Source organism: Anopheles arabiensis, chromosome 3 (genome assembly GCF_016920715.1).
Source record: "Anopheles arabiensis isolate DONGOLA chromosome 3, AaraD3, whole genome shotgun sequence".
In the NCBI taxonomy this organism is placed as follows: domain Eukaryota; kingdom Metazoa; phylum Arthropoda; class Insecta; order Diptera; family Culicidae; genus Anopheles; species Anopheles arabiensis.
This window is the reverse complement of record NC_053518.1, coordinates 76,725,857-76,750,549: the sequence shown is the minus strand read 5'-3', so window position 1 is coordinate 76,750,549 and position 24,693 is coordinate 76,725,857. Positions and strand designations below refer to the sequence as shown.

Here is a 24,693-nt window from a genome sequence, read left to right as displayed (position 1 = left end):
TAAATCCTTTGAAAACAACACACAGCACAAAACCAAAGCATTACAAACCACTTGACCGTGGATCAGCAGAGCGGGAGGATTGCCGAAGCGGATCTTAAAGCTCAAAGCCCTGGGATTTCCGAGCTTAGGGACGAAGCTGCTGCCGACACCAATACAAAATGCCAATCAGTTCCCGTATGGTAAAGCTATCAATCCTCCTCCCACATCACCATCACCGATTCGGTTCAAGAGCGCGCGGCGTCTACTCAAGCCGATGACCTACGAGATTTGAAATCGATCCTGAGAGACCAGCAGTTAAGCAGTTGCCGGAGGTGTGTGCAAAACACCATCATTGGAGCGTCTCTAGCGTAAATAATTAAATCTCTATTAATACATACACACACACACAGACAGTGTGTTCGCCGAGTTCACAAGCTCCCGAGGAACTGCCAAGGTACCAAACTCTTCCACAAAGGTAAACACCCGATCCGAAACTTTCTCAATCATCAGCCACAGCCAAACTTCCTTTCGCCGATAACGCGCCACTGTGTGTGTACACAGCATACTGTTTTGGAGGAGGATTGAGAGATGGCGACTGGAGGTACAAATAATGCTTAAATTTAACAAACTCCTCTACTACTCCTCCACCAACAAGCGCTGCTTCCCTGTGCATTGAGGAAATGGCAAATTTACCATCCAACTTCCGGCCTCTTCCGTCGTTTTGGTTTGCGTTGGAGAATGCCTGGAGAAAAGCCTGGCAGTAAAGCCGAGCAGAACTTGGAGAGCGGATATTATCACACCATCGGCTTTCTTTGTGCTGGCTTGGTGTTCCTGTACACCTGTACACAATACGAGGAAAAACAGAGTTCTTCCTCCCGCTTCACAAGATCTTTGCACCCTTTTCGTTCCAATATCTAGGATATATCAGGATTTGGAGCAGTAAACACGATCGAAAGATTCCAGCAGACAACCCCGGGAAGATCCCAAATATCCGGGCGTATCACACTGACTTCTTCCTAAGGTCGTCGGACCGGCGGCGAAAAAGTCTGAGATTGAAGGTCACGACATTGCTGCGTCCCTATTGCTGAAACTGAGGACATCCGGATAAGCAATTCTAGAGCGGTTCTGGTCCACAGCCTGCTTCGTTACTGTGTGTGAGTGTGTGTGTGCGAGCGCGGATTTATGGCCTCCATTTCCCTCCATTTTTTGCCGCGATCCGTGTCGCGAACTTTTATCACCATTCCCGAATGGATGAAAGCGGAAAATTATTGCGCATTTTTATTGCTCAAAATACGGGAAGTGAAGGAGATCGCTGGAAGAAGCACCCCATAAAGCGGTTGAAACTTATCGCCTAGGAAAAATCTACCTTCAGTGCCGCCATTGGGGGGAGAGGCGGATGTTGAGTGTTAACTCTTTTTTAAATCCATCTCCCGCACCGGCACTAAAAGGACATGCAGAAGAAGACACAATCCATAGGAGGAAGTCATCTGCTTCCTGGCATCTTCGTTTCCAGGGGATCTGCGTCCTTGAAGTAACTCGTCCAGTGAAGATAGCACATACACACAAACACACACCACAAACAGCGCAAATCCAATCTAAAGTGTTCCAAAATTTCACCCCCACAGCACGAGAGAGGGAAAAGGGATCGCTGCTGCGTACCTGCTGCGAAAGGTAACAACACTGCACGAGATATCCCAAACCTCTCCCATCCTTGAAGTTTGAGAAGTTTTAGCAGTTTACGACCGAATGGAAATCGAGCGTTAAATGAACGCTTCTCTTCATACATCGTACACTGCTGCTGCTTCCTCAGGTTCTTCAGGTTTTTTTTTCTTCCTTCCACCTCTTGAACAACCTCCACAGTCTAATGCTCCTTTTTCACTCCATCTATACCTAACCTTATCCATTCCATGACATCCATTTTTAAGGGATTTGATCTGAACCGGAGAGTCACACACACACATACACCGAGGTATGCAGGCGCATGCAGGCAAACATCCCGCGCGCGCGTGTGTGTCTTCCATCTTCGACAAGTCTTTACTTATTGCCTCTTTTCGTAATTTTACGACCGCGCCCTGCTGTGCATCCCGGCCGCCGAAAGAAGGATGACTGGCAGACAGGCAGCGAGGAGAGCCCAGGCGTATGAACACGTTGCCTTAAATGGTCGTAAATTTTACATCATTCCGGGATGTGCGCTCGTCTCTTTTTGGCCCCCTTTTTTTTTGGGCTCCTGAGCTCTTGGCAAGCGGTAAGGTTAAGCCTAGCTCACCACCTTAGGATGCTTTTCATCCTTTTTGGTCTTGCTTCCTGCCTGCGTGCCTGCCTGCCAGCACAAGCACAGCAGGGAGGGAGAAACACCTACCCGACGACGCTCTGGTGGCTCTAAGAATATCTCAGGTACGGAAGATGTAAGCATCAGCATCAACGGCCGCATGATATCACACGCGCAGCACCGCTTTATTCCGACCCCTGTTTTCAATATCTTGATTGATCTGGGTCAGAAAGTGAAGATCGAATCCGAGACCGAGTGGACGGGGGGGGGGCGAGAGATTCGGTTTGAAAGAAAATTGGAATGATTTTGACGATTTAATTAGATGATGCGGCAGTACGGTCTTCTAGGCGAAGGGCGAAATCAATCAGACTTGCTCGCTCCTGCTCTGGCTGCGCTCCTTCTCTGCTCTTTCTTTTGCTGAAGTTTATATCCAACAAGGATCAGAGCATTGGAAAAGCGTTAAAGGTGTTGCTGCATTGTACACACAAAAAACCCGCCTCACAGCTGACGACAAAACTCCGGGTGAAAGTCAGCAGACGGGGGTGTATAAGAGGGAAACATAATTGAATGACACCTACAATCGATTGACAGGTTCTCGCTTTTTTCTGCCGTTGCTTTCCGTCCTTTCCCACAGGCTCACCGGATATTGTACGTTCCCGTGGCATAATGGTGGAAGCCGCACACCGCCACCGTCCCGATGCTACATAGCGTCACTCGTACCGAGCCAGCACAAACAACACAAAAGCCCCGGTGTGATGATCGTTAAGGACGCTTTTGTGCGTGTGTATGTGTGTGTGTGTGTGATGTGTCAAATGCTTATTTTCTAAAGCAATCGTCTAACAAAGGGCGAAAATCGTATCTTGATGGATGGTTTTTTGTTACGAAAAGCCGTCCGCCGACGACTCAACGAACGAGCGCGAAAGGAAGAGAACGCGTTCCTGCGAGCTCATTGTCCTTACAGTGTGTTTGGTATTCGTTTGTGTGTGTGTGTGTCTGTGTGTTTTTCTTCCCAGAACCAAATGCTGAATGAAACCAATTTAAGGATGGTTCCTAATTGGCCCGAGCGAAAGTAGATAATGGACGCTAAATTACGACCCAGGGTTTTTTTTCCCATGTCAAACATTTGTTATGAATATTTCTTGGAGGTTGGTATTTGTTTGGAGAATTGTCAGGAAAGAACGGTAAGGTACATTCATACGATATCATCGAATCCTGAAGTTTGCGTTTTCATTGTGTTTGAGTCACAAGCTGTGAAAAGGAGAGCAATATTAGCTATTTAATGAATACTACAGAATTGGGAATCTTAAAAGTAACCTCTACCGGTCGTCTCTAGGACCCGGTTAGGGGAGAGTTAATGCAAAAAGCGTAGCGAAGAACTTTTTCCATAATAATTCTAAAATACGATTCTAATTCTGATGTAAAAAACAAATCTCAATAATCTCGTTGCGTCAGAGATCTCTTTCAGATCTCAAACCTAGTTTCTAAGGCAACAAAGCATCCCAGAAAAAGGTCTTAAAACTGCATCAGCGCCTTTTATTGTCTTTGATGGGCAGACAATGTAGATCCTTTGAAATTAAATGCTCAAGCAAGATCTTCTAACATTGGACGAGTTCCAATAATTAGGATTTATGTTCTTTCAGATCTCCAGTGAAGTTGTTAAGGTAACAAACCAACATCCGAAGAGTACTTAAAACTATGTTGACATCATCTGTAAGTCCTTCATTTGTGCAACCATAAGAACTTTAATAGTCCTTCAAGGGGCAAAAATCAATTTCCAACACAATCCATTCCAACCAACTATCTTCAAAATTAGATCTTAACCTAGGTTTAATGATGTCAAGGTGAACGTATGACCCTCGCGTGAAGTCTTCCAAATGATACAATCGTTTAAGTTAATTCGTTTACCATACCTTCCCATCCCAAAACAGCTTATTAAGATGATTAACTGGGAAAACATTAAAATTCCTTACAATGTAACTTCTCCAAACGCACTGTACAAACACCCGCAGAACAAAAAAAAACACATTAGCAACATCAAAACACTTCATCGTAAGTAATAAGCACTCACCCTGACATCGGACCGAAAGTAGAACATTTCTAAATATTCTGCTCCCTTTCCCAGCCTTCATCTTCGGCTATTTTGACAAGCGCGCGACTGTAAAGCGTGCTCAGCGATCATTAAATACACCCACCCCACCACAGACCTGTACGCGTACACAAGCACGCGTTTAGGCGCGTTTCATAAACATTGCATCTAGCGAGGCTGGCGCGCACACCAGGAGTACACGCACCACACGCACCAAATAGCGAACGAACGAGCGTTGGTTGAAGAATTTCATAATTAAATTTCGACCTTCCCCCACAACAGCGGTGTATCGTTGTCTTTGTTCCGGACTGCCTTCTACACTGGGTGCTTGTTTTTGAGGCAAATGAGGGGACAGTTTTCCCCCATCCGAGGCAGATGTCCTGCTGACTCTTTTGAGCTCTTGACCAAACAATCTCGATCCAGCGCAAAGCACAGGCAGCACACAGGCTCCGGCCTCCGACAACGAGTATTTCAATTTTGCTCATTACACTTGGTAAGCTTTTAAGCTGCTGCCGTAAAGTCAGCGCCAAGAGTGTCAAACACTAAATCTTGCATATTGAAAATGGTCCTGGTGCACAGGGGGCAAGAAACGAAGAACCACAGCTTCTACGCCAACGACAACCCTCAATCATGATTATGCTGAAGCACACACAGACTCAGCAAGGACACTCGCAGAAAGGTATTTAAAACTGGGCGAAGCTTACCGAAGGCCCATTCGTCCAACAGGAGCAGACAAAAATGTGGTGCAAATCCTCCTCACCAAAACAATTTTTCCAAAATTTTTACAGCCCACAGCCCGCGTAAGAAGAGAATGATAAGGCTACTCCTCTGCACGAAGGCACACAAGTACCAACTTCCCGCGGACTACAAGGCTGCTGTTGCTGCTGCGATTCCAAATCATCATCATCGTTTAGTTTCTTCGAATGGCGGACCGAGGACCTTCCCAGAACTGACAACATCGCGATGAACGCACAAGGACTTCGAGGACACCGTCTCCGGGCCCCGTCCGGCCTGATCCGATTGGGTGTAAGATTGGCCCAACAAACGCATTCCAAAAAACGGATATCACCAACCAAAACATGAACACCATCAGCCATCGAATTCTCGTCACCCGGAACGGCGTACCTTTAGCGACGTTAGATGCTGGTGCTGAAGCGTCGCCGCACGCCCATCGGCCAAAGAATGGTCCCGATAATTGGTTTCGGCTCCGGAGCCTGCATCTTCCCGGTCGGCCGAGCACCGAACTCCTCTTCTCACCGGGAGGGCTTTGTTCGTCGAGCTTCGAGAAACAGCTCACCCGTGGACATGGTCAGCGGTGCCCGAACCATGCCCGAGGGGAAGTGAAGCATATTAAAAATAACGATTCGCTACACCCACCCAACCGGGAAGTCCTTGGATCAAAAAAAGGAAAAACATCGAAGAATGACACAGGCAGAGATAGAGATAGCGATAGCAAAAAAAAATGTGTTGCTGCCTCTTCTGCAGCTATTTTAATCTACAACAGCACATCCCAAAAGTGTTCTTTGGAGAAAAAAAAAATGCTAAAAAGGACCCGACCCAGAGTGAGCTTGAGGGGTCCGGAATTTTTAACAAGCTTTCCGGTTCCACCATCGTGCGCTTCAGAGCCTCCCTCGCTCACCGAAGCTTCAACCGGTTCGGCAAAAGTTGTACAAGTGTGTCCGGAAACCCGTGTAAACGGATGACGATCGAAGATGACACATCCCACCGACACGGATGTGGATCACGGAGATAACGACGGGCCGACAAGCCCACACTGTAACACTTGGTTGGACCAGAACTACACGCACACACTAGTGATGTGCTCTGTGGAGCAGACACACGACTCCGATCCGACTCCAGTAATTGTTAGTCTAGCTCCGTCACTAACTCCGTCCAGAGTCGAAGTCATCCGGAGTCATCCGGAGTCGGGGTTGTCCGAAGTCGGAGTTATCCGAAGTTGAAGTCGTCAGTTCCGTTCGACTGAAGTCGAAGTTGGAGTCATTCGGAGTCAAATTTGTCTGAAGTAGGAAGAACTTATAACTAAGGACTTAGAACTAAGCGACGGCAGCAATGACTCCGGACGACTCCAACTCCGTATGAATCCTCCGAAAGACTCTGGACGGCTCCGTTCCGAAATTTTCGGAGTAAGAGCGGAATCAACTCCGGATTTTAGCCAACTTTACCCATCACTAACACACTCACATTACCCACTCAGGGCCTCCCATTTGAAAGACCCCCCAAAAAAAATTGGTTAACAAGCATGTGCGAGAGGTGAGATTGGAAAAAGTCGAGCTCCAGAAAACACTCAACACGGCCAACGAATTCTTAGCCGATAGGGGACGGTTTGTTATCTTCAACCAGGCACACGCTGCGTTTTGGACATACAAACAAAAAAACTTTCCAACTTCGATGGCCCATTTCAAATTGGTCATAATGCTGGGGGGAAAAGAAAATATACAGCAAGGACCAACTCTAAGAACCACCACATGCTGCACCAGACTCCCCTCTCTCCTACCAGCTGTTACTGACGACCGATTCGACGATGGAAAGATGAGTCAATGCGCCAGATGCATGGGAGATATCTTAGTCTCGGGCCAGGACACGCTCGACCACGACACAAAGCGCGTGTCCAGTGTGTGCCGGTGTTGTGGTCCCGCGCGCTCGCTTTTTCTCAGAATGCAAAAGGACATCCGAACGTGACCGTACTACATAAAACGCTTACAACGAATGCAGGGTTGCCGTATCAGACCCGTCGTCCGTCGTAGTGCAATACAGCATAAACGGAAAGAATCTCGAATATTAGGTACGTACGCACGCCTGCCTGCGGCATACCGTTCTTGGAGGGCTTTTTTAATATCTACACAAAACAGTAAGTCGACACCAACTGATAGCTTGGCAGGGAAATTGGATTGCCTGGTTGCGTTCGTGTGCTGGTGGGGAGAGAGAGAAATTACCCCAAACATTCGCACCATTTGCTCGACACGACTCTGCCTCAATTTGCCCTAATTAACTTAGCAGCAGAAAAAAAAACCCGTGTATTAGTAATTTTCACGTCTCACGCGCTCTCGGTGTGTACGTGTGTACGTATGGGGAAAAATTTCTGCCACCAGTCCAACCTTGACGCTTTGCAGAGCATTCTGGGGTCTTTTTTTCTCGCACTCTTCCTTCTTTCAATATAACTTGCTTTCCCAACACACAGGAAAAGGCTGTGCCGGGTCGTGGCAAATGATGATAAATTGAAATGGTACACAAACTAGGCAGCAGAAGCAGCATCAGCAGTGTGTTTGCGGAGTAGTCAAGAAGGGGTAGTAGATGGGAGAATTTTACATTTTACACTTGTGCAACAAAAAACGAGAACCCTTGGACCAAGCAGAGTTCTGCCGAGTTGAACCGAGCGCTGGGGAATTAATATTCAACAGAGATGACGACGAGTTACCCCCTTCAATACAGAGACACACGGTGGTATCACATCCTCCCCCCCTCCGGCATTAGTTTACATTATTTCGTCCCCTTTTCTGGGGACGCTGGGAGTTCCCCGCTCGCAAGGATTGAAAGCTTTCGCCGGTAATAGGAATTGCAAATAAAAACACTCACATTAAGTATTCCTCCGAGCAAACAAAAAGAAAAAAAAAACACACGCACCAAACGATCGGTTGGGCCTCGTCCTCATCGTACGGGCATTCATATTTACGCTCATAAACATTTTCCTCTCTACACGGCGGTTACATACATTATACAGAATCACACACACACACATGCTCCTAAGGGCGACGGAATGGCAACACTTCTGGCTTGGGGAGGGGGGGTGAAGGTTTGCAAAATCGAACCGAAATCTGTTTATCGAAACGTCAAAACCGTATCTTTATGGGTCGTTCGTGATCGAATTTGCTATTCAAACGGTTTTCAAAACAGTCGCCCCCACACTCTCACGGCCCTGTTTGATGATGCTTTATTGACATTCATACACCCGGGGGGCGCGACTGTGACCAACGGACTGTAGCTGGCTGTTGCTGCTGCCCTCCGAACGATTAAAATACAATCTGCTACCGTTATCGCCTGTTCTCGTTGGCGTTGGCGAGAGCGTTGTGTTTGCTCGCTGGCAATTGAGTGAAGGAATTCAGCCGTGCACTGATTTAATTATGGAATGATTCATTCTGCTTTGGCCGTGGTTTTAGTGCCCGCAGTACCATTTGCGCGATGTGAGAGCTGTCAGAAATTTATGGTATACAGTGAGAGGAGGTGTCACTATGAGGCCACACTAAGTTCCAATATCTGGGTGCATTTATGAAATAGTGAAATAGTTACACATATCCTCAGATGAATGGCTCAACTCAATTTGATTCGACTTAATATTAGAACGAAATGGCAAGAATTTATTCTCATTTGATGATACTTTAAATTTCGTAACCAAACTTAGCCATTATATGACGACTTCTCTTAATACATTCTAAAGTGCTTGCTGTATTTCAATTTCAATGCGTCAGAAGCATTGTAAACAATGAAGAAATTAAAATAGTGGTGAGTTCAAAATACAAGCCACACTTGACAAATGACGAAGCTGTCGTATCTAAGGAGCAGTTAAAATAAAGATATATTCAATAAAGCAATCACAACAATCATATGAACTATGAGAGAATCATTAGAAATGCGAAAATCTTGATAAGAATAAAAAATTATCTCTAGAACATCTGGCTTTTTCGCAAATTAGTGTAAATTTGTTTCAAGAATGATCAACGGACACTTATTTTGATTTCCACTGATAGGGAATTAACAAAATCCAAAAATTGCATTGGCCCCATCTATAATTGATGCCAGAATTACAGCCTGATGGTGAAATAACATTGATCAATCATTAGGCTTTAGTATCCATTTGACAGTTACGCTCCTCCATATTGGATTTCATCATTTGCGGAGGATCGAAGATTTTACAATCGTGTTATTTCAATTTTTCTTTTTTAAATGGGCTCAAATACATTAATACTTTGAATCAAACAGTGTTCAACCTTTCTTGGCAAATTCTGTATACTTTTACCTAAAAAAACTGAATCATTCAGAAGTTTATATTTTTTTCAGACTGAATCTAGCTCGGCTCGGATTTTGGTAGCCATGGATGGATGAAGATTTCTATGGCGGCTAGCAGACTTTGTATTAAACTTTTGACTCCCTAGTTGTCAAGTAAAGAAGCTGTCAAAGTACAATGGACAGACCTAACCGGAAGTAAGTTATGGAATTATGGAACCTGTAGTAAGTTCTTCTTCGCCTGGTCAGACTTCAGACTCCTATGCAAAAAACTGAATAGTGGGGCCCTTCACGATTCTAGTCAGTTTTTAGCCTTCAATTTTCAGTCTAGATTATTCTAGAGCCATAGCTAGGACGAGAGTCGAGTACCTGCTCGAAAATACGGTGTTGTTTACATTCATCCCAAGGTGCATTAAAGAGATCACATGGTGGAATCTAGAATCTCAAAGTGTATGTAGTCCAGGTAGTCGAGGCTTGACGAATACATAAAACACTCTTAATAACTCTTAATCAACCTTCTAAATTCATACAATTCATTGTGATAAGCCCATCTGTATATTATACTCACTTCGATAGCTGCTCGAAAACTGCTATAAAATCCAAACAGTTGACAGGCTGAAATTTCAGCCTACGAACCCGCTGCGCAGATTCGAGCAGTTTTCTGCGTAGTTTTTTGCGTCGTTTTGTGTCAAAAAATACGCAAAAAACAGCGCTGGACTTCAGCCGAAACTACGATAGCCGGCGTATTTCTTGCAGTTTTTAGGTGCGGAACGAGCGCCATCTGCTGAAGGAATGGATGAACTATTTCAGACGGCGGAGCAAAAAAAAACGGCCGATTCAAAATTCAAAAAATATTGGCGCCCATTCCTTCCTCCTCTTCCTCTTACTCCCTTCCCCCCCCTGCCTTGCCTTACTTGCGCTTCAGCCCGTGCCTTTCGCCGCCAGCTGATTGGGTGTATGCGTTGGTATATATGTACATTGCGGTTGTGTATTGTATTTGGTGGGTATAGCATTTATTTATTGTGTGTGACCTTGACGATGCGGGAGAAGCTGGTTCATTTTGGGATTTAAAGTGTTATCGGTGTATTGATGGTTTATTTTATTTCGTGCCGCTGCTGATGAGACCATTCGATGCCCCTGCCAATTGAGGGTGAAGAAGCCTATTTAAAACAAGCGTACGAGAACGTCCAACACTAATCTAATATTTTTTAATTTAAACAGGTTTGATGCTTCAACGACCTTCTAAGCATCATGTAGCACGGTGTATAGTGGCAATAAAAAATATTATTTTTTCAATGTGCCGGAATTTGTCTCGAGTTTTCTGGCCACGACACACACACACGGACACACACACAGCGCGAGGAAAGTGATCGTCCACTCTATCATGCGGCGGTCCCCCTCCCCTCCCGGTGCTTTGAGTGAGGAACAAGCCTTTCTTGCGATAAGGTAGCCGTAATCGATCATGCGGGAGGGGGGGGGGGGTTGATGGGGGGTGTGTGCTCGCCTGCGCGCTGTCGTGGGTGCGTGCTCGCGTGCGCGCGTACGTGCATTCGTGCATTCGTGCATGCGTGTATGCGTTCGTGCGTGCGCGTGTGTGTGTGTGTGTGCGTGCGGGAACCCCAAAACTGTTTCATTCTAATGCGTGCATTGTCACCGGCTGCGTCTACACACTCCATGCATTCTTAGAAAACGCACTGCACGCCGCCCGATCGATTACCGCTACCTACGACACAATACAACCATTTAATTGGCACCACCATCTTTGCGACCGGTTCTGCTGTTGGGGGTATTTAAAAGACAAACGATCGAAGCAAACGTGCGTGTGATATGTAGCACATTTCTTAGCAATTCAGCTAGCGGATGCAAGTGGAAACAACATTTTGAATTGAATCCATACAAAAGAGGATTCTGGATTTGTTTATTACGGTGCGCGTATGGTGCTGCACCTGTCCGTCCAGAATCTGGTGGCTTGTTGGTTTCGAGTCGGTATCATGACTCCGTGCGACCGGCACTGCCTTGGAATGGGTTCGGATCGGTAGGTTAATGTTTTGGTCGATTGCATTCCGTGCATTTGTCGCGTCACAGCGGTAACACGGCATCATCAAAGATAAGCCAATCTCTTCTCCGGGTGTGGGCTGTTATGCTATGTTATTCCTCTTCTTCTTATTCTTATTATTATTGGCGTAATGGCCTACGCGATCATGCCGGCCTTTTCAGGACTTGAGTAGCACGTAGCCGGATAGTCACGTCTTGCTACGGCGAACGGTTCATACGCGGTTAGAACCCACGACGGGCATGCTGTTAAGATGTGCGGAATGATGGCGGTGCCGCGGGCCCGCTCTTATCCAGCGGGCAACTTGCATACTGCCACACTGTCTCCTGCTCGATGCATACGCTGCAGGCAGGGGGAAGGATGCAGCTCCACAATAAAAAAAAACACCGTCATGAACACCTTCCTTTCTTTGACCGATGGATCATAACATTCCGGAAGAAAACACATTCGGCGACAGTTGTGCACGCACACTCACACCCATGCGCATACGACTCAGCATATCTGTGCAATCTACAACATATAAAAGGAAAATCATAGTGTCACATAAACTTAAGCTTTATGTAATTTGGTTTAAGCTTTCCTATGCACGGCCATGGCCACCTGTCTTGCGTGCGCTACTTGGAATTAGGGTTCTACGCGTTGCACAGCAAACCCTCCAACGTGAACTAGCGATTCCTTAGTCATTTGTACATTGCAGCGATTGAACTCATTGCGCTTTTTTGGTTTGATTTGTGAAAATGCAACTTCATCGCCGCAATGTTTGTTAACGGTTTTTTTGAGCGCCACAACAGCTCGCGAGCATTGACCATACGCGTGAAAGAGATAGCGCTATGGAGGGAAAAAGCACGGACGACGACTGACAGCGATTGGCCGTCTGACGCACCAACACATCCAAACCTTCGACAGCGCGCTCAGGCGAGGGGTATGAGGCGGTGCCAGGGACGGGTAGCTCGAAACGCTGCTTGACAAATTTGCCGTAGGAGGGAAAAAGAAAGCATGAGAAAATGCGCGAAAGGGAATGATTTCTTCCGTCGCTTTGCACAGGGGGAACTTAAAACGGAAAGGGCCCCAGTATCATAAAATCCCCCAATAATTGTAATTGTTCGATGAATGATTAATTAATATGAAATGAAGAACAAAGAATTGCATTTCCTGCCCAAAATAATAGTAAATGGGTGATTCCAGTTCCAAGGAATCACTTGACTTGTTAATCCAAAATTAAGCTCTCGGTGTTCTTTTTTCTTGGCGACCAAAAACTGCGCCAACACAGCCCAAAACTACATTACTTGCCTAGCTAGCCTCTAATAATGCCTGAACAATCAGCTACGGCAGCATAATGACTTGCTGACTTGCCAACTAAACCCCTCACCAACCAGTCGGTCACCACCATTGAAACACTATTTGTTTCATTCATTAATCACAATCTTTTCCTTCCCCCCCAACCCGAGAAATGCTCCACCCCGTGCTACATATCATATCAAAGTCATGGCATCGGCGCGCCGGTGGGGATTCCTGCTCGAGGTTTGCTCGAGAATGTGACCAGCACACATTCCCAACACCCGCAAAGAGCTGGTGAGCAGTTTTTGCCTTATAAAAGCACGCAAAAAACCCCCAACGAAAGCATAAAACACCAACCACCAAGGATCGAGGACCGTTGATGAAGTTTTCCCTCTTCCTTGCACCCGCAACTGCTCCCAAAGGGGAGAGAGCACACTCTCGACCGATAACGAAACGCTTCGAAGAAGGCGGGGAGGCAAATAGACAAACATCATCAATAGGAAAGATCGTCACACTTGTCCATCCGGCCGGCCCGCCGCCACCACTTCTAATTGTACCGTGCTTCGGTCACACAACGGTCGCCGACTGACCGACGACGACCACACTTGACGCTTTCAATTGGTGGTCCTTCGTTCAATTTCGGTTTTGGGAAGCGAACGTAAGGCGCAAGCTGCACGCTGGTGGAGGGTGTATGTTAGGTTCCAGTTTTTCACCTCCCATACACAACAACATCGTTCATCAGAGATTGCAATGTATTCATCACTCTTGCTTTTTGCCTCTCCTCCTCGACTTGACCCAGCTGAGGCAGGCGAAGGGGCAGTCTCCAAGCCGTGTCCAGCAGCCTGGTATATTCTTGGAAGAGCGTTAGAGCGAAACACAGCACAGATGAGACTGTCGCAACCAGAACGCGGGCGCAAGAATGGGGAGAAAAGGGCGCAACAAAAGCTCATCAAGTGACGGTTCCCATAAGCGGAAACAATAAACATGCCAGGGCAAACAGTGATAAGCATAAACGGGCATAGGACGGTGGTACACACGAAGGGCAACACGAAAGGATCGCATAAAACAAAAGCGCGTGAAGCAGGAATAAATCTAGCGCAAGTGAAATGAAGAGAAAGAAAAAAACCATCAACAACCAGCGGGAAGAAATAAAACCTTAGAAAATGGTTGCGCCAAGTCCTGTGCAAACGTAACACAAATATGCGCGCCTGGACGCTTGCAATACGGGGGCAGAAGGAAAAAACGCACCAAAACACTTAGCCCCACGGGAGCGTTATTCACGCGTTCAAAGGGAAAACTCGACTGTGGAGTAGTAGTAGTACTGGTAGTCGGGAAACGTAAACAAGTTGGCAGGCAGCAGCAACAGAAGTGGCAGCAAAAAAGTACCTAAACGCGCCAACAAAGTCCTTCCCGGTAGCCTTCGACACGACTGGAAAGCACATATCCCACTACTACCCACCACACCAGTAGCAGCAGCTACTGCAACGCCCCTTTTTGGTCTTCTAATGGCATTTTCAGGCGCCACTAACACCCGCTCCCAAGAACTTGAAGGGCTCTTAGAAGCGAAGTGGAAGTGGAAAAGCAGGCAACACAAACGGCCGGACAGGAGCACAGCAGTACCGGAGGAACTGTGTCAATTATTTAATGGAAATTATCAAAGCAAACGAGCAAAGCTCGTCACCGCCGTTTTTCCACGCGAAGGCAACGGTCCTCCAAACGACCGGGCGGCTCCGCTTCTGTTTGACTTTGCGCTATACACGCTTCTTTTTCGTGTTTGTTGCCGACTTGCCGAGGCGGATCTGGAGAGTGTCGTTAAGGTCGGCAAGTGGCGAGGGCACACCGAAAAACAGTAACTAGCACCGGGTGGAAGCTTATGATTGCTGCTGTTGCTGCTGCTGCTGCTGCTGTTGCTGTCATTTTCACTGAAGCTAACAGGAAGTGTGATTTCCGATCTGTGGTGCGGGGACTGTACTTTGACCGCTAGGCTAAATCGTGTCGCCCATTTTCCGGAACGATGCAGAATGGAAAGAACATAGCTTTCCTCTCCAGCCGGAAGATATTAGATTTGGCCGGTAATTTATTTACTGATTAAATTCCAAACATTTCTTCCCCGGGGGGGGGGGAGGGTTTCTAAATGTTAAAGTATCTCAAAACAAGTAGTGATTGTATGTACCGAACATACAAGATGTCTGCAAGTATAAGACCAAAAAACTTTTTTTCGGATACCATCTCAGTTTGGAATCATAAATTCTTGAACATTTTGGTGCCATGACCAGGATAATTTTTATCTTTTCTGATATTTCTCCTGTATCTGTCATCACCACAATGAATGAAAATTAGAACTAAGAGGTCGTTGGACTATGAATGGTATTGAATTAATAAAATTTAAACAAAAAATATTTTGGTGCCGTGACCAGGATGTCACTCAATCTAGAGCACAGCGTATCAAAGCAAGCTGTTCTAAGTCATGCCAAGAGGAAATAGTTGTTCATTTCGGTGCCATGACCAGGATACTTTCGCTGACATCGCACATTCAACTGATATCATTAAAAAAGTATTGAAAAATAAAAACATTTAATAATTCAACGAAAAAAATCAACAAACAATTTTTTGATGATGCAGCAGATTAAATGGACTCTGGAAGTGATGTAAGTCTTATTGCAATGCTCAACGAACGTATTATAGCTCAACAAGTATTGCCCTACAAACGATTCAAATGCTGGTGCCATGACCAGGATATTACTCAATTTAAAACTCCACTCAATAATGATTCGTAATTTGTAAATATTTTGAATCAGATAGTTTTTGTATTGATATTAAAACCCGTTCCTTGCTATCGCCTTACAGTGTACCGATGGGATCGCTAACGTACATCGAACACCCCTAAAATCCAACCCGTTCTCCCTACCCCGCACTCATGGTTAACTAGTGCGCTTCATATTACTTACCAAGCACATTCATAAAACTAGCCCATAAAACGGAACGATCAGAATACTTTCGCCCTGGCATCATCTGAGCATCAACTGACACAACACACCACCCCACCAGGGTGGTGCTGAATGGCGAAAAGCCATGAAAAGGAGCATTCATTCCATTCATGCATGTATCGTGCCCATTCCAGCGGGAAAGCGAGAAAGAAAAAAAAAGCAACGCAACAAGATGCTTCCAAAGTGGAAAAGTGGAGCAGAACCTTTTCATCCTTCCCTTTAAGCACCCTCTCCCCCGTGGCAAGAGGAGTCTGTTCGAAAGCTGCTCCACACACAACTGGCCGAGGGCAGCCGTGAGTGAGAGAGGAACTAAAAACCGATAATACCCCTTTTATTCAACCATACCAGAACACAGACGACGAATGAAGGTACGCTTTACGTAAAACGATGGACGGGACACTAGCAGCAGCAGTAGTACGCCGTTTGCTACTTCCTTGCCACCTTTTCTCGTGGAAAGATAGTAGAAAAAATTAATCAAAACGGTTCACCCAACAACACACAGATGCGTCTGGAAACGAGGTGGAAAAGCGATGTTTTCGTCCTCCTTCTCCTGGCGGGTGTGAAGCAAAAGTTTTCCTTCGCCCCGTGTATCCGGACTCTTTACAGCTGAATGTGAAAAAATAGCTCTCCTGTTCGTCCCCGAATGCACAATCACACTTCTGCCGTGGGATGTGAAATTGAAAAAAGCAAGACCCCGGCAACCCCCCGAACTGGGTGCGCTACATGTCCCAAGCGCAAACCGACCGTATGTGTCTCAAGCCTCAGCGAGGCAGCTTTGTAAAGAGCCGTCCTTCTCCACACGGTCCGGGGGAAGCAGAAGCGACGAGACAAAATAGGCAAAGCTAGGATTAACCATTATGCTGGAGGAGCACGGATCGGGGGGATGAAAAAAGAAGTAGATAACTATCCCCCACACCCTTCCTAGAGCGTCACCACCACCACCGGCCGACCAAAACTGAAACTCCAAACGAGCGTTGTACAACGACGACAACGACGACATAACAGTCAGTTTGATTACGATTTCATAAAAGCGATCGAACGCCTGGGTGCAACGCAGAGAAAGAGGACGAGGCAATGGACCCCATGCATCTTCCCGCCCTGAGAGCTTTACTTCGCTCGGGTCTTCTTCAAGGTAGCTAAAGCTCTCTGAAGCACCGAATTAACAAGCCACTACAGGCAGGCAGGCAGAAGTACCACACAGCAGGCTCCTCTCCGCCCCCCGGCTGCATAAAAGTATCGCGCGACCAAATATCCAAACGGCACCGAAACGTGAGCATCCTGTGTCCTGTGCGCTTGGTCCAACAGCAACCAGCAGCTCAGGGAATGGACTGCAAAAAAATATTGTACAGGAGAAAACTGCCTCCTATTTCCCAGGGAAGGTCCTCCACCCGGAAGGCCTTGTGGCGCATCTTTCCTTTTTTTTTTGCTTCGCTTCCACACTCGCTCCCCATGCTAGCCCATGCTGTGGGTGTAGATGTAATTGAAAAACTTTGCCAAAGCGCTTCTGCTTGTTTCGCTTTTTTTTTTCTCCCTGGTCTTTGCCTCTGCCCCTGGAAAAGAGGAGTTCCTGAGGCTTCCAACTACGAGACACGCGGTAGGTGAGACACAGCGATGGATGAAGAACAGATTTTGCCATGTTTTCCACCACTCACACGCACACACAGACATAGGCACACTGCCCCGCTTGAAATGGATCCTCGTCCAATGCCAAAAGGAACTTAAACGCAGAGCAGCATACACTCTGGTTCAACGCGTCCCCGTGACAAGCAAAATGGAGTACACGCACACACCTACACAAATTCAGGTTTTTTTTTGGGGATTCTCTATTTCTATACACACACTAACTCTATAATGATATCATCCGCCTTATTCACCTTCCCCTAAAACCTACGTCCTTCGGGATGACTCCTTCATTTCAATGACTCCCCGTCGACAGACGCGACTTCAGCAGTTTATTCCCTCGTTTCAATCCTTTTTTCGGCCCAAAAGGGGTAACATACAAAAGCGAGAACTTGATTTTTATCGCAAACTTTTTCCGGTCTCAAGACGAAGCGAATAGCACGAAGAGCTTGAAAACGAGTGCAGCCAATTGCTTTTCTACGGTCGCGAAAGAGAGTTGTACAAAACGACAGAAATGCATAACTGCCACCGACATAAATGCGATTTGCTTCCCCCGGGTCTCGGTACAGCGGCGAAGAATGCAAAACAGTTCCGGCAGCGGCGACGGACACACCTCAACGGGGTTGGAAAAGAATTTCAATTTCAAGTGCAGCACAAAAAATGATAGAAGGCTAACTAGAAACGATCTTTGCCCCAGCTAATCAGGACGACGCAAGCAAGGCATTCTAATTCCTGAAAACTTAATTAACCCGACCCCGCGCGATCCCCGAAATCAGAGCCGACCCCGCATCCCTCGAGAGGATATTGTCTCAGATCTTGCTACTAGTGATGGGAAAATTGAAGATTTCGTCGGAATCGATTCCGGCTAGGTACGAAGTTTTCTGGAATCGATTCCGAAATTGGTTCCGGAATCGGTTCCGCGACCGATTTCGGAACCAATTTCGGAATCGGCTCCGGAACCAACTCCGGAATCGGCTCCGGAATTAGTTCCGGAATCGGCTCCAGAATCGGAATTGGATCCGAATTTGGTTCCGGAATCGGCTCCGGAAGTGGAATAGGCTCCGGAATCAGAATCAGCTCCGGAATAGGAATCGGTTTCGAAATTGGCTTCGGAATCAAAATTGGTTCCGACATCGGAATCGGCTCCGAAATCAGAGTTGGCTTCGAAACGGAGTCCATTTCGGCATCTTCATCTTCCATTCCATTTCTGGAGTCAAGTTCTGATTTCGGAGCCGATCCCAATCCTGGAATCGATTCCGGAGTCAACTCCGGAGCCGATTCCGGTCTCGGATCTGGAATCGGCCCCGGATTCAACTCCGGAATCGGCTCCGAAACCAACTCCGGAATCGGCTCCGGAATCGACTCCGGAATCGGAATCGATTCCAGCATCGGAATCGGCTCCGGAATTGATTCCGAACACGGAATCGGAAACGGGTAGGTCCGATTCCGAGCTCCCACCACTACTTGCTACAGATGCTACGATATCTTTGTAGGCCATCGTTCCTAGCTGCAATTTTGCACTTTTTGCACACACAAAAGAATCCCTCCAATACCTGGTACAGCTTGTTGACGACTAGTTACCGGAGGGTAGCCTTAAAATCCGCTCTATCCGGAACATGCTGTCAACTAGCCCGGACAACTCCAGCAACGGCAAAGATAATTCCCGAAAGTGTTTGTGGCATCGCACATCAGCTTGACTCCTGGATGGATTCTGATTTCCTATCCCTGCGTCTCGAAGCTCAAACAAGCAACAACCAGCAGCAGCAGCAGCAGCAGCAAGCAAAGATCATCCATCACACACGCGCACGCCATGTTAAATTACCCAACGCTTTGCAGCAGAGTGCGTCCCAGAGATGCAAAGAATCAAAAAACTAAAATGCAACAACTCAGCAAACGATGATAGCCCGCTCGCTTACGGGGGCACAACAAGTGCAAGTGACGCAGCTCCAACCAACAAAGCGATTGCTCCGTAAACTGCAACACAGACAGGAGCTCCAGAGTGTGGCGCTGCAGCAATTACTCAATGTCTGTTGCAATGGGAGAGTCAGAGGTTGGAGAACGTCTGAGCAATCCGCTTTGCTAATCCCTTCAGAAGCGAAGCAATTAAACTGGAATGCATATCCCCAGCACCCAGTTGCTCCGAAGAAAGCTGGCAGCCGACTTCAATTTTTGGCAAAAGAGATCACTCTCCAAACAGGCAGCGGAAGTTGTGAGTGTGGTTTCATATTGATTCATTTCTTCCGGCACGTTTCTGCCGAATCCGAAACACGATTTACACACCCAAAATGGAAGACTTTGAAAGTGATGCAACAGAGCGCATGTGGCAGGTTATGGTGCGCAATAAAAGGACCTAACCCTAGGAAGAAGTTTTAATGCAGCCCCAGAGCCTTAAATCAGATTGGTGGTAGCTTCGATCGGAATTTCTTTCCACGAACTCTCACGAGCTGATGAAAAGGTTAGCATTTCCAACGCAAAAGATTACGCCAGCGATGTAAAGTCGTTCGGCTTATCCAAACTATGTTGTACCTCGCCCCCCGCGTGCCGAGAACTCGAACACAATTTCACTCCAGGCACCAAATGCACGTGTATCGGAGGGCATTACATTTTGTACCATGCTGCCATGCCATGTATTCCCCAAAAAAAATCGGATTACTGCTTTCCTGGTACACACGCACCACAACTCAGGGACCTTTCTCTAGCCATTACAACCGACAGACACACACACGTGTCTCCAGCAACAAAGCTGTGCTGCTCTCCTCACCGTGTTCCGTTCGCCGGTTGTACATGCAGCAGACATTCCGGTATGTTCACGGTGTTCATCGGTGACAAAGACTATTATTGCTGCTAGTGTTGCCAACATACCGTAGGCACCCGGTGTGAAAAAGGGCAAAGTGTTATGCCGCGTGTGATTGGGCTTCACGTGCATGTAAAGAGTTCCTAAATTGGCTGTGACAAATGCGCCCTCTTCTTGGCGCCTGTCTGGAGGAAATCAGATGATGTTCCTGCATTGCCAGGATTGTTTTGGGGCGTGGAGCTCGATTCAGATCGATTGGAGGATTGGACACAGTTTGGTTGAAATAATCAAACTTTCAACGTCCCTTATCTATAACCATGGCAATTAGGGTTATTCTGAGAATATATTTCAATAAACGGAGCAGCCACCTTTTTGGTTAGTATTCCTGTAATAACCGTTCGCAGTTGCTAAGTGCACAAATGATTCCAGTGAAAATGTTGCGACAAACTCCGGATCACTGTTTGGCAACAAATTTCAGCTTAGTCGTTGTTAGAATTAGCCCGGAAAGGGCTAGACATGGCAACACAAATGTTCTATCCCATTATGCTATGTGCGCAAGAGCATACGGAATTCGGCAAACTACACACACACACATACTACAAAAACGGTAAACTATCTCAAACTATTACACCGAAACATATCAGTAGTTTTGCTTCGATACATGCAGCACGCTATCAAACGCTTTCGGTCATTTCCAGGAATTATTGCACACCAAATTTGATGGTTTACATTTTGCACTTTGCAACATGTAAGCAGAGCATTCCCGAGAACATATTCCGACTTTACCAGACCCCAACATCATTTGGCAACGCATCCATGCATCGTAAAAGCGGTGCTTCATCGTATTTTTATCGTAATGGTAGAATAGGGCAATTATACCAGTTTTCGGTATGTTTACTAAACACCTGAAATTAGGCAAAATTGCGGGAACCAATTACTCAAAGCACAATTTCGATACAAACGCTACCATTGTTGGTTATGGATACGTAAAGTTGCACATCATTCCCTTACGAATTTAGCAAAATATCAAATAAAATGTGAAGAGTGAAATATTTTGCGACCAATTTACTATCAGCTAATAGTTCGGCATAATAGTAAACTAATGAAAGTATGGTTTTGGTTTAAAACTCATAAGGATGAAGAATACAATCCCATCCCAACCTAGTTTTGTTCAATAGATTTCAATGTTTCATCGCAAGACATCTAATTTGCTTTCCAAAATTAAGCTATAATAGTTCATAAGCAATTGTTTGAGGTGTAAATTATGTGTTTACATGTGTTTATTTTTAATACGTTTATAACAAAGTGGTGCAACAGGAATATTGCAGGTAAATATGACAGTTAGTACATCATTTCCAGACATTTAGATGCGTAGATCAGGCCATTAGGCTCGAAGCATCTACACAAAACAAAACCAAATCCTCAAATTCTTCCACATGTTTCTTGTATGTGAAATTATTGAAGATTCTACAATTCTTCCCTAATAATTATACAAGACTTCAGGCATTGGATTTCATTAGGTCTGGTTTGAATTTCGTATAAAAGTAGAGAATACCTTGAATTAAAGCTCCAGATGCCGTCCACTCATAGTAAAAAGGCAGCATCTAATCAAGGTGAGTGTTGTGACAGACAGAAATTCCGAGTAAAAGATACTTCCAAAGCGCATCGGAGAGAGGATATCAACGTCAGGTATTACGAAACTGATGTCTTTCGACTGTTTTCCAAGGAAAATTCATATAGATTGAAAACCCCCCCAGGATAACGCTCTCAAGTTACAGGTTTGATCTCATACCCGATTCCTTTGAGAACTTCCAAAAGACCAATTCCTAAGCGTTTTAGTATTATAGGTACTCCCGCTGATTTCCAAATTGAATGTCTAGCTAGTTCCGAAAAGACTCCCCAAGTAATTCCTTAAAATCAGTCCCCAATTCAGCCTAAAATCTTACAAGGTAGGCCTTGTTCAACCAGCAATGATATCATGCTACAACAAATTCAATAACCTCCCAGCCAGCTCCCCTGCTGCTTCCCAAGAGATGGTCTCCCGTGGGAACTCCCGCAAATGCTGTAATTCTACACCCTGAACCAAGCCTTACCTTTCCACCGATGGTCAGCTGGTAGCCCATGAGGGTCGGCGCCTTCAGCTGCACCGGACAGATGAAGCCGAGATCCCGGTGCGTCCCGACGAGCCCACTGCCCGGCGGTCCACCAGCGCTCACACCACCACCCGCCACCACCCCGGACGTCTTCCGGTGCGGTGGTACATACGGGGCAGCGGCCACCGTTTTCATCGGATAGCCACCACCACCGGCACTGCCGGCCCCCGCACTGCCCGCGCCAACGCCAGCCGGGCTCGTCGGTATCGGGGTCGGCGTTTCGCTCGCATTGTGCTTCGACACGCACAGCTCCTCGCCACCGTACTCCGGGAACTGCGAGCACTCCAGGTTCTCCGGCCACGGGAAGTTGAACGTTTTCATAATGCTCTCGCAGGCCCGGGCACTCTCGCACAGGCTCCGGCAGGGCGGTATCGGAAACGGCAGTATCGTGCAGACGGGCGCGTACAGCAGGCAGAGGAAAAACTTCAGATCCGGGCTGCAGTCGATCTTGACCAGCGGCACGTACTGGTGCACCTCCAGCGCCGCCTCGTCCTGCTTCGTGTGCCCGAACCGGTTCGGCATGATCGTGCGGTTGTACGGGATGCCGATGCAGAACGGTATCGTGATCGGTTCGCACCGGTTGTGATGCTGGAACTCTTCGCCGGCGCTGCCCGCTTCCGTCTCGCCGCCGTGTGCGACGATCGTTTCCTGCTGCTGCTGCTGGATGGCCGTCGATGCTAGTGGGAGCAGCAGCACACACCACAGCAGGGCGGCCACTCGTAAAGCGGCCATTTTTTCTGTTGTTGGCTTTATACACACGCTTCACACACCGCTCGGAGATTGCACACAGCGAAAATCACCGCTTTCACACACTTACGCACCCGGCGAGTGCAGCCGCTTGCTTCGATGCAGGATTTGCCTAACAACTGACCACATATGCACTGTGCTCATCAATACAGACACACACACACACTAAGGAATTATGCAGAACAACAGTGAGACCGGTGGTAGAACAGGTGCCTCTTTTCGCCCCTTCTTTCTTTTCTTTTTACCACCTTTGCACACACACACACACTTTTTTGTATTAAATTCTCTCACACATTTAAGCACCTCTTTTCACACAGCAAACGAAGGGCAACGCGAAAAGACAGACAGACGAAAATAAAAACTGCATAAACACAACACACACACTCACACACAGCTACACTGACGTACGTGCGCACGTTTCTTTCTGCTCTCCGTTTTGCGGCGTTTGCACACTAACACCAATTAAACGCCGACAAACGCCGACCCACGCATACGCACGCACACAGCCACACAAACACTACAGCGCGTATACGGCGCTCTTGTAACGCATTCACCCGGTCTTTTGCCGGGGCTGGAGACAACCAGAAAGGGAGCGAATGGAGAGGAGGGAAAAACACCCCAGCGCACAAATTCACGCACACTATGTAACACACAACACCCCTTGGCAGGCTGGGATGATTTCGGGGACCGACCGACTGGCAATTTTAGCCAACCCTCTTCTTCTCGCCGGTGGACGGTTGTTTGCAATTTTCTCTTCAAAGGCAGGGAATTTTCCACGCCGCCTCTTTTTTTAGCTGGCAATTGTAAGCACGCACACGGACACACGGGGTTTTTTTTTACTTGTAAAGCGGGCTGTGTTTCTCTTTTTTTAGCCGTTTTATTTGAAAGGTGTTGTTTTGGCTGGAGGGGGGAGATGATTTTTGATTCGAATAAAAACACACTTGAAACACGGCAAAGGATGCACAGCACTTGCTGTTTTAGCCGCTTTGCACCTGATTGCACACACACGCACAGCGGCCGGCAACGGTCTTGCCGGCTGTTTACTTTACACTGTGCAGCAGCAGCAGCAGCTACACATACACACCCGGAAACCGGAAAATTATTCAAACCTTCTATCAAAACGTGTGATTATTTGTGTGTAAAATTATTTATCTCACTGTAACTAAACCACACCAACTGCTGCTTCATACGTAAACACACCAACGCGCGCGATTTTTCTTTCACATTTTTTTCACTCAAAAAGCGCACTGCAACACTGCACCGCGAAGGGCAATTCTTTCTTTTAAAAGCACCGGAAAATCCCCTTAATAGCAGGGGACGTTTTATTTAATTTCTAAAACCGCGCACCATACACCCGCGACGCGACAGAACACAATTTGCCGGATAAAACGGCGCACACGGACACGGTACGAGATGCGTCCTCACGGTGACGCTGCTAGCGGTCTAATGAAAGCTTGGTTGCTGTTCATTCGCGACTAAAAGCAACACTTGCTTGTGTATGTGTTCTTTCTTCTTTTAACATGCGTCGCTACATAGGGAAGGCTCTGGGTAAAGAAAGAGAGCGCTTCGTTATGTAGCGTTCTCTCATTCGGCTATAGTCGCTTTCTTTGTCTCCCGCACGCAGGTACAACGAATGAACCTGTCATTTTATGTGAAAGAGAATGTTAAAGCTCAGTGGGTGTATGCTGGTGTCTCTTTCATGGCAGTG

General features: G+C 46.8%; 1 protein-coding gene across 1 annotated transcript in view; it reads right to left on the bottom strand.

Moving 5' to 3' along the window:
- The window catches only part of LOC120900649 (frizzled), a 233,206-nt gene extending 208,789 nt beyond the window's left edge, over positions 1-24,417 (bottom strand). Inside the window, exon 1 of the mRNA XM_040307939.1 lies at positions 22,179-24,417. Within this exon, the coding sequence (XP_040163873.1) occupies positions 22,179-22,970 (792 nt within the window). The 5' untranslated portion in view covers positions 22,971-24,417. The remainder of the gene's footprint in view (positions 1-22,178) is intronic.
- Between the last annotated feature and the right edge of the window lie 276 nt (positions 24,418-24,693).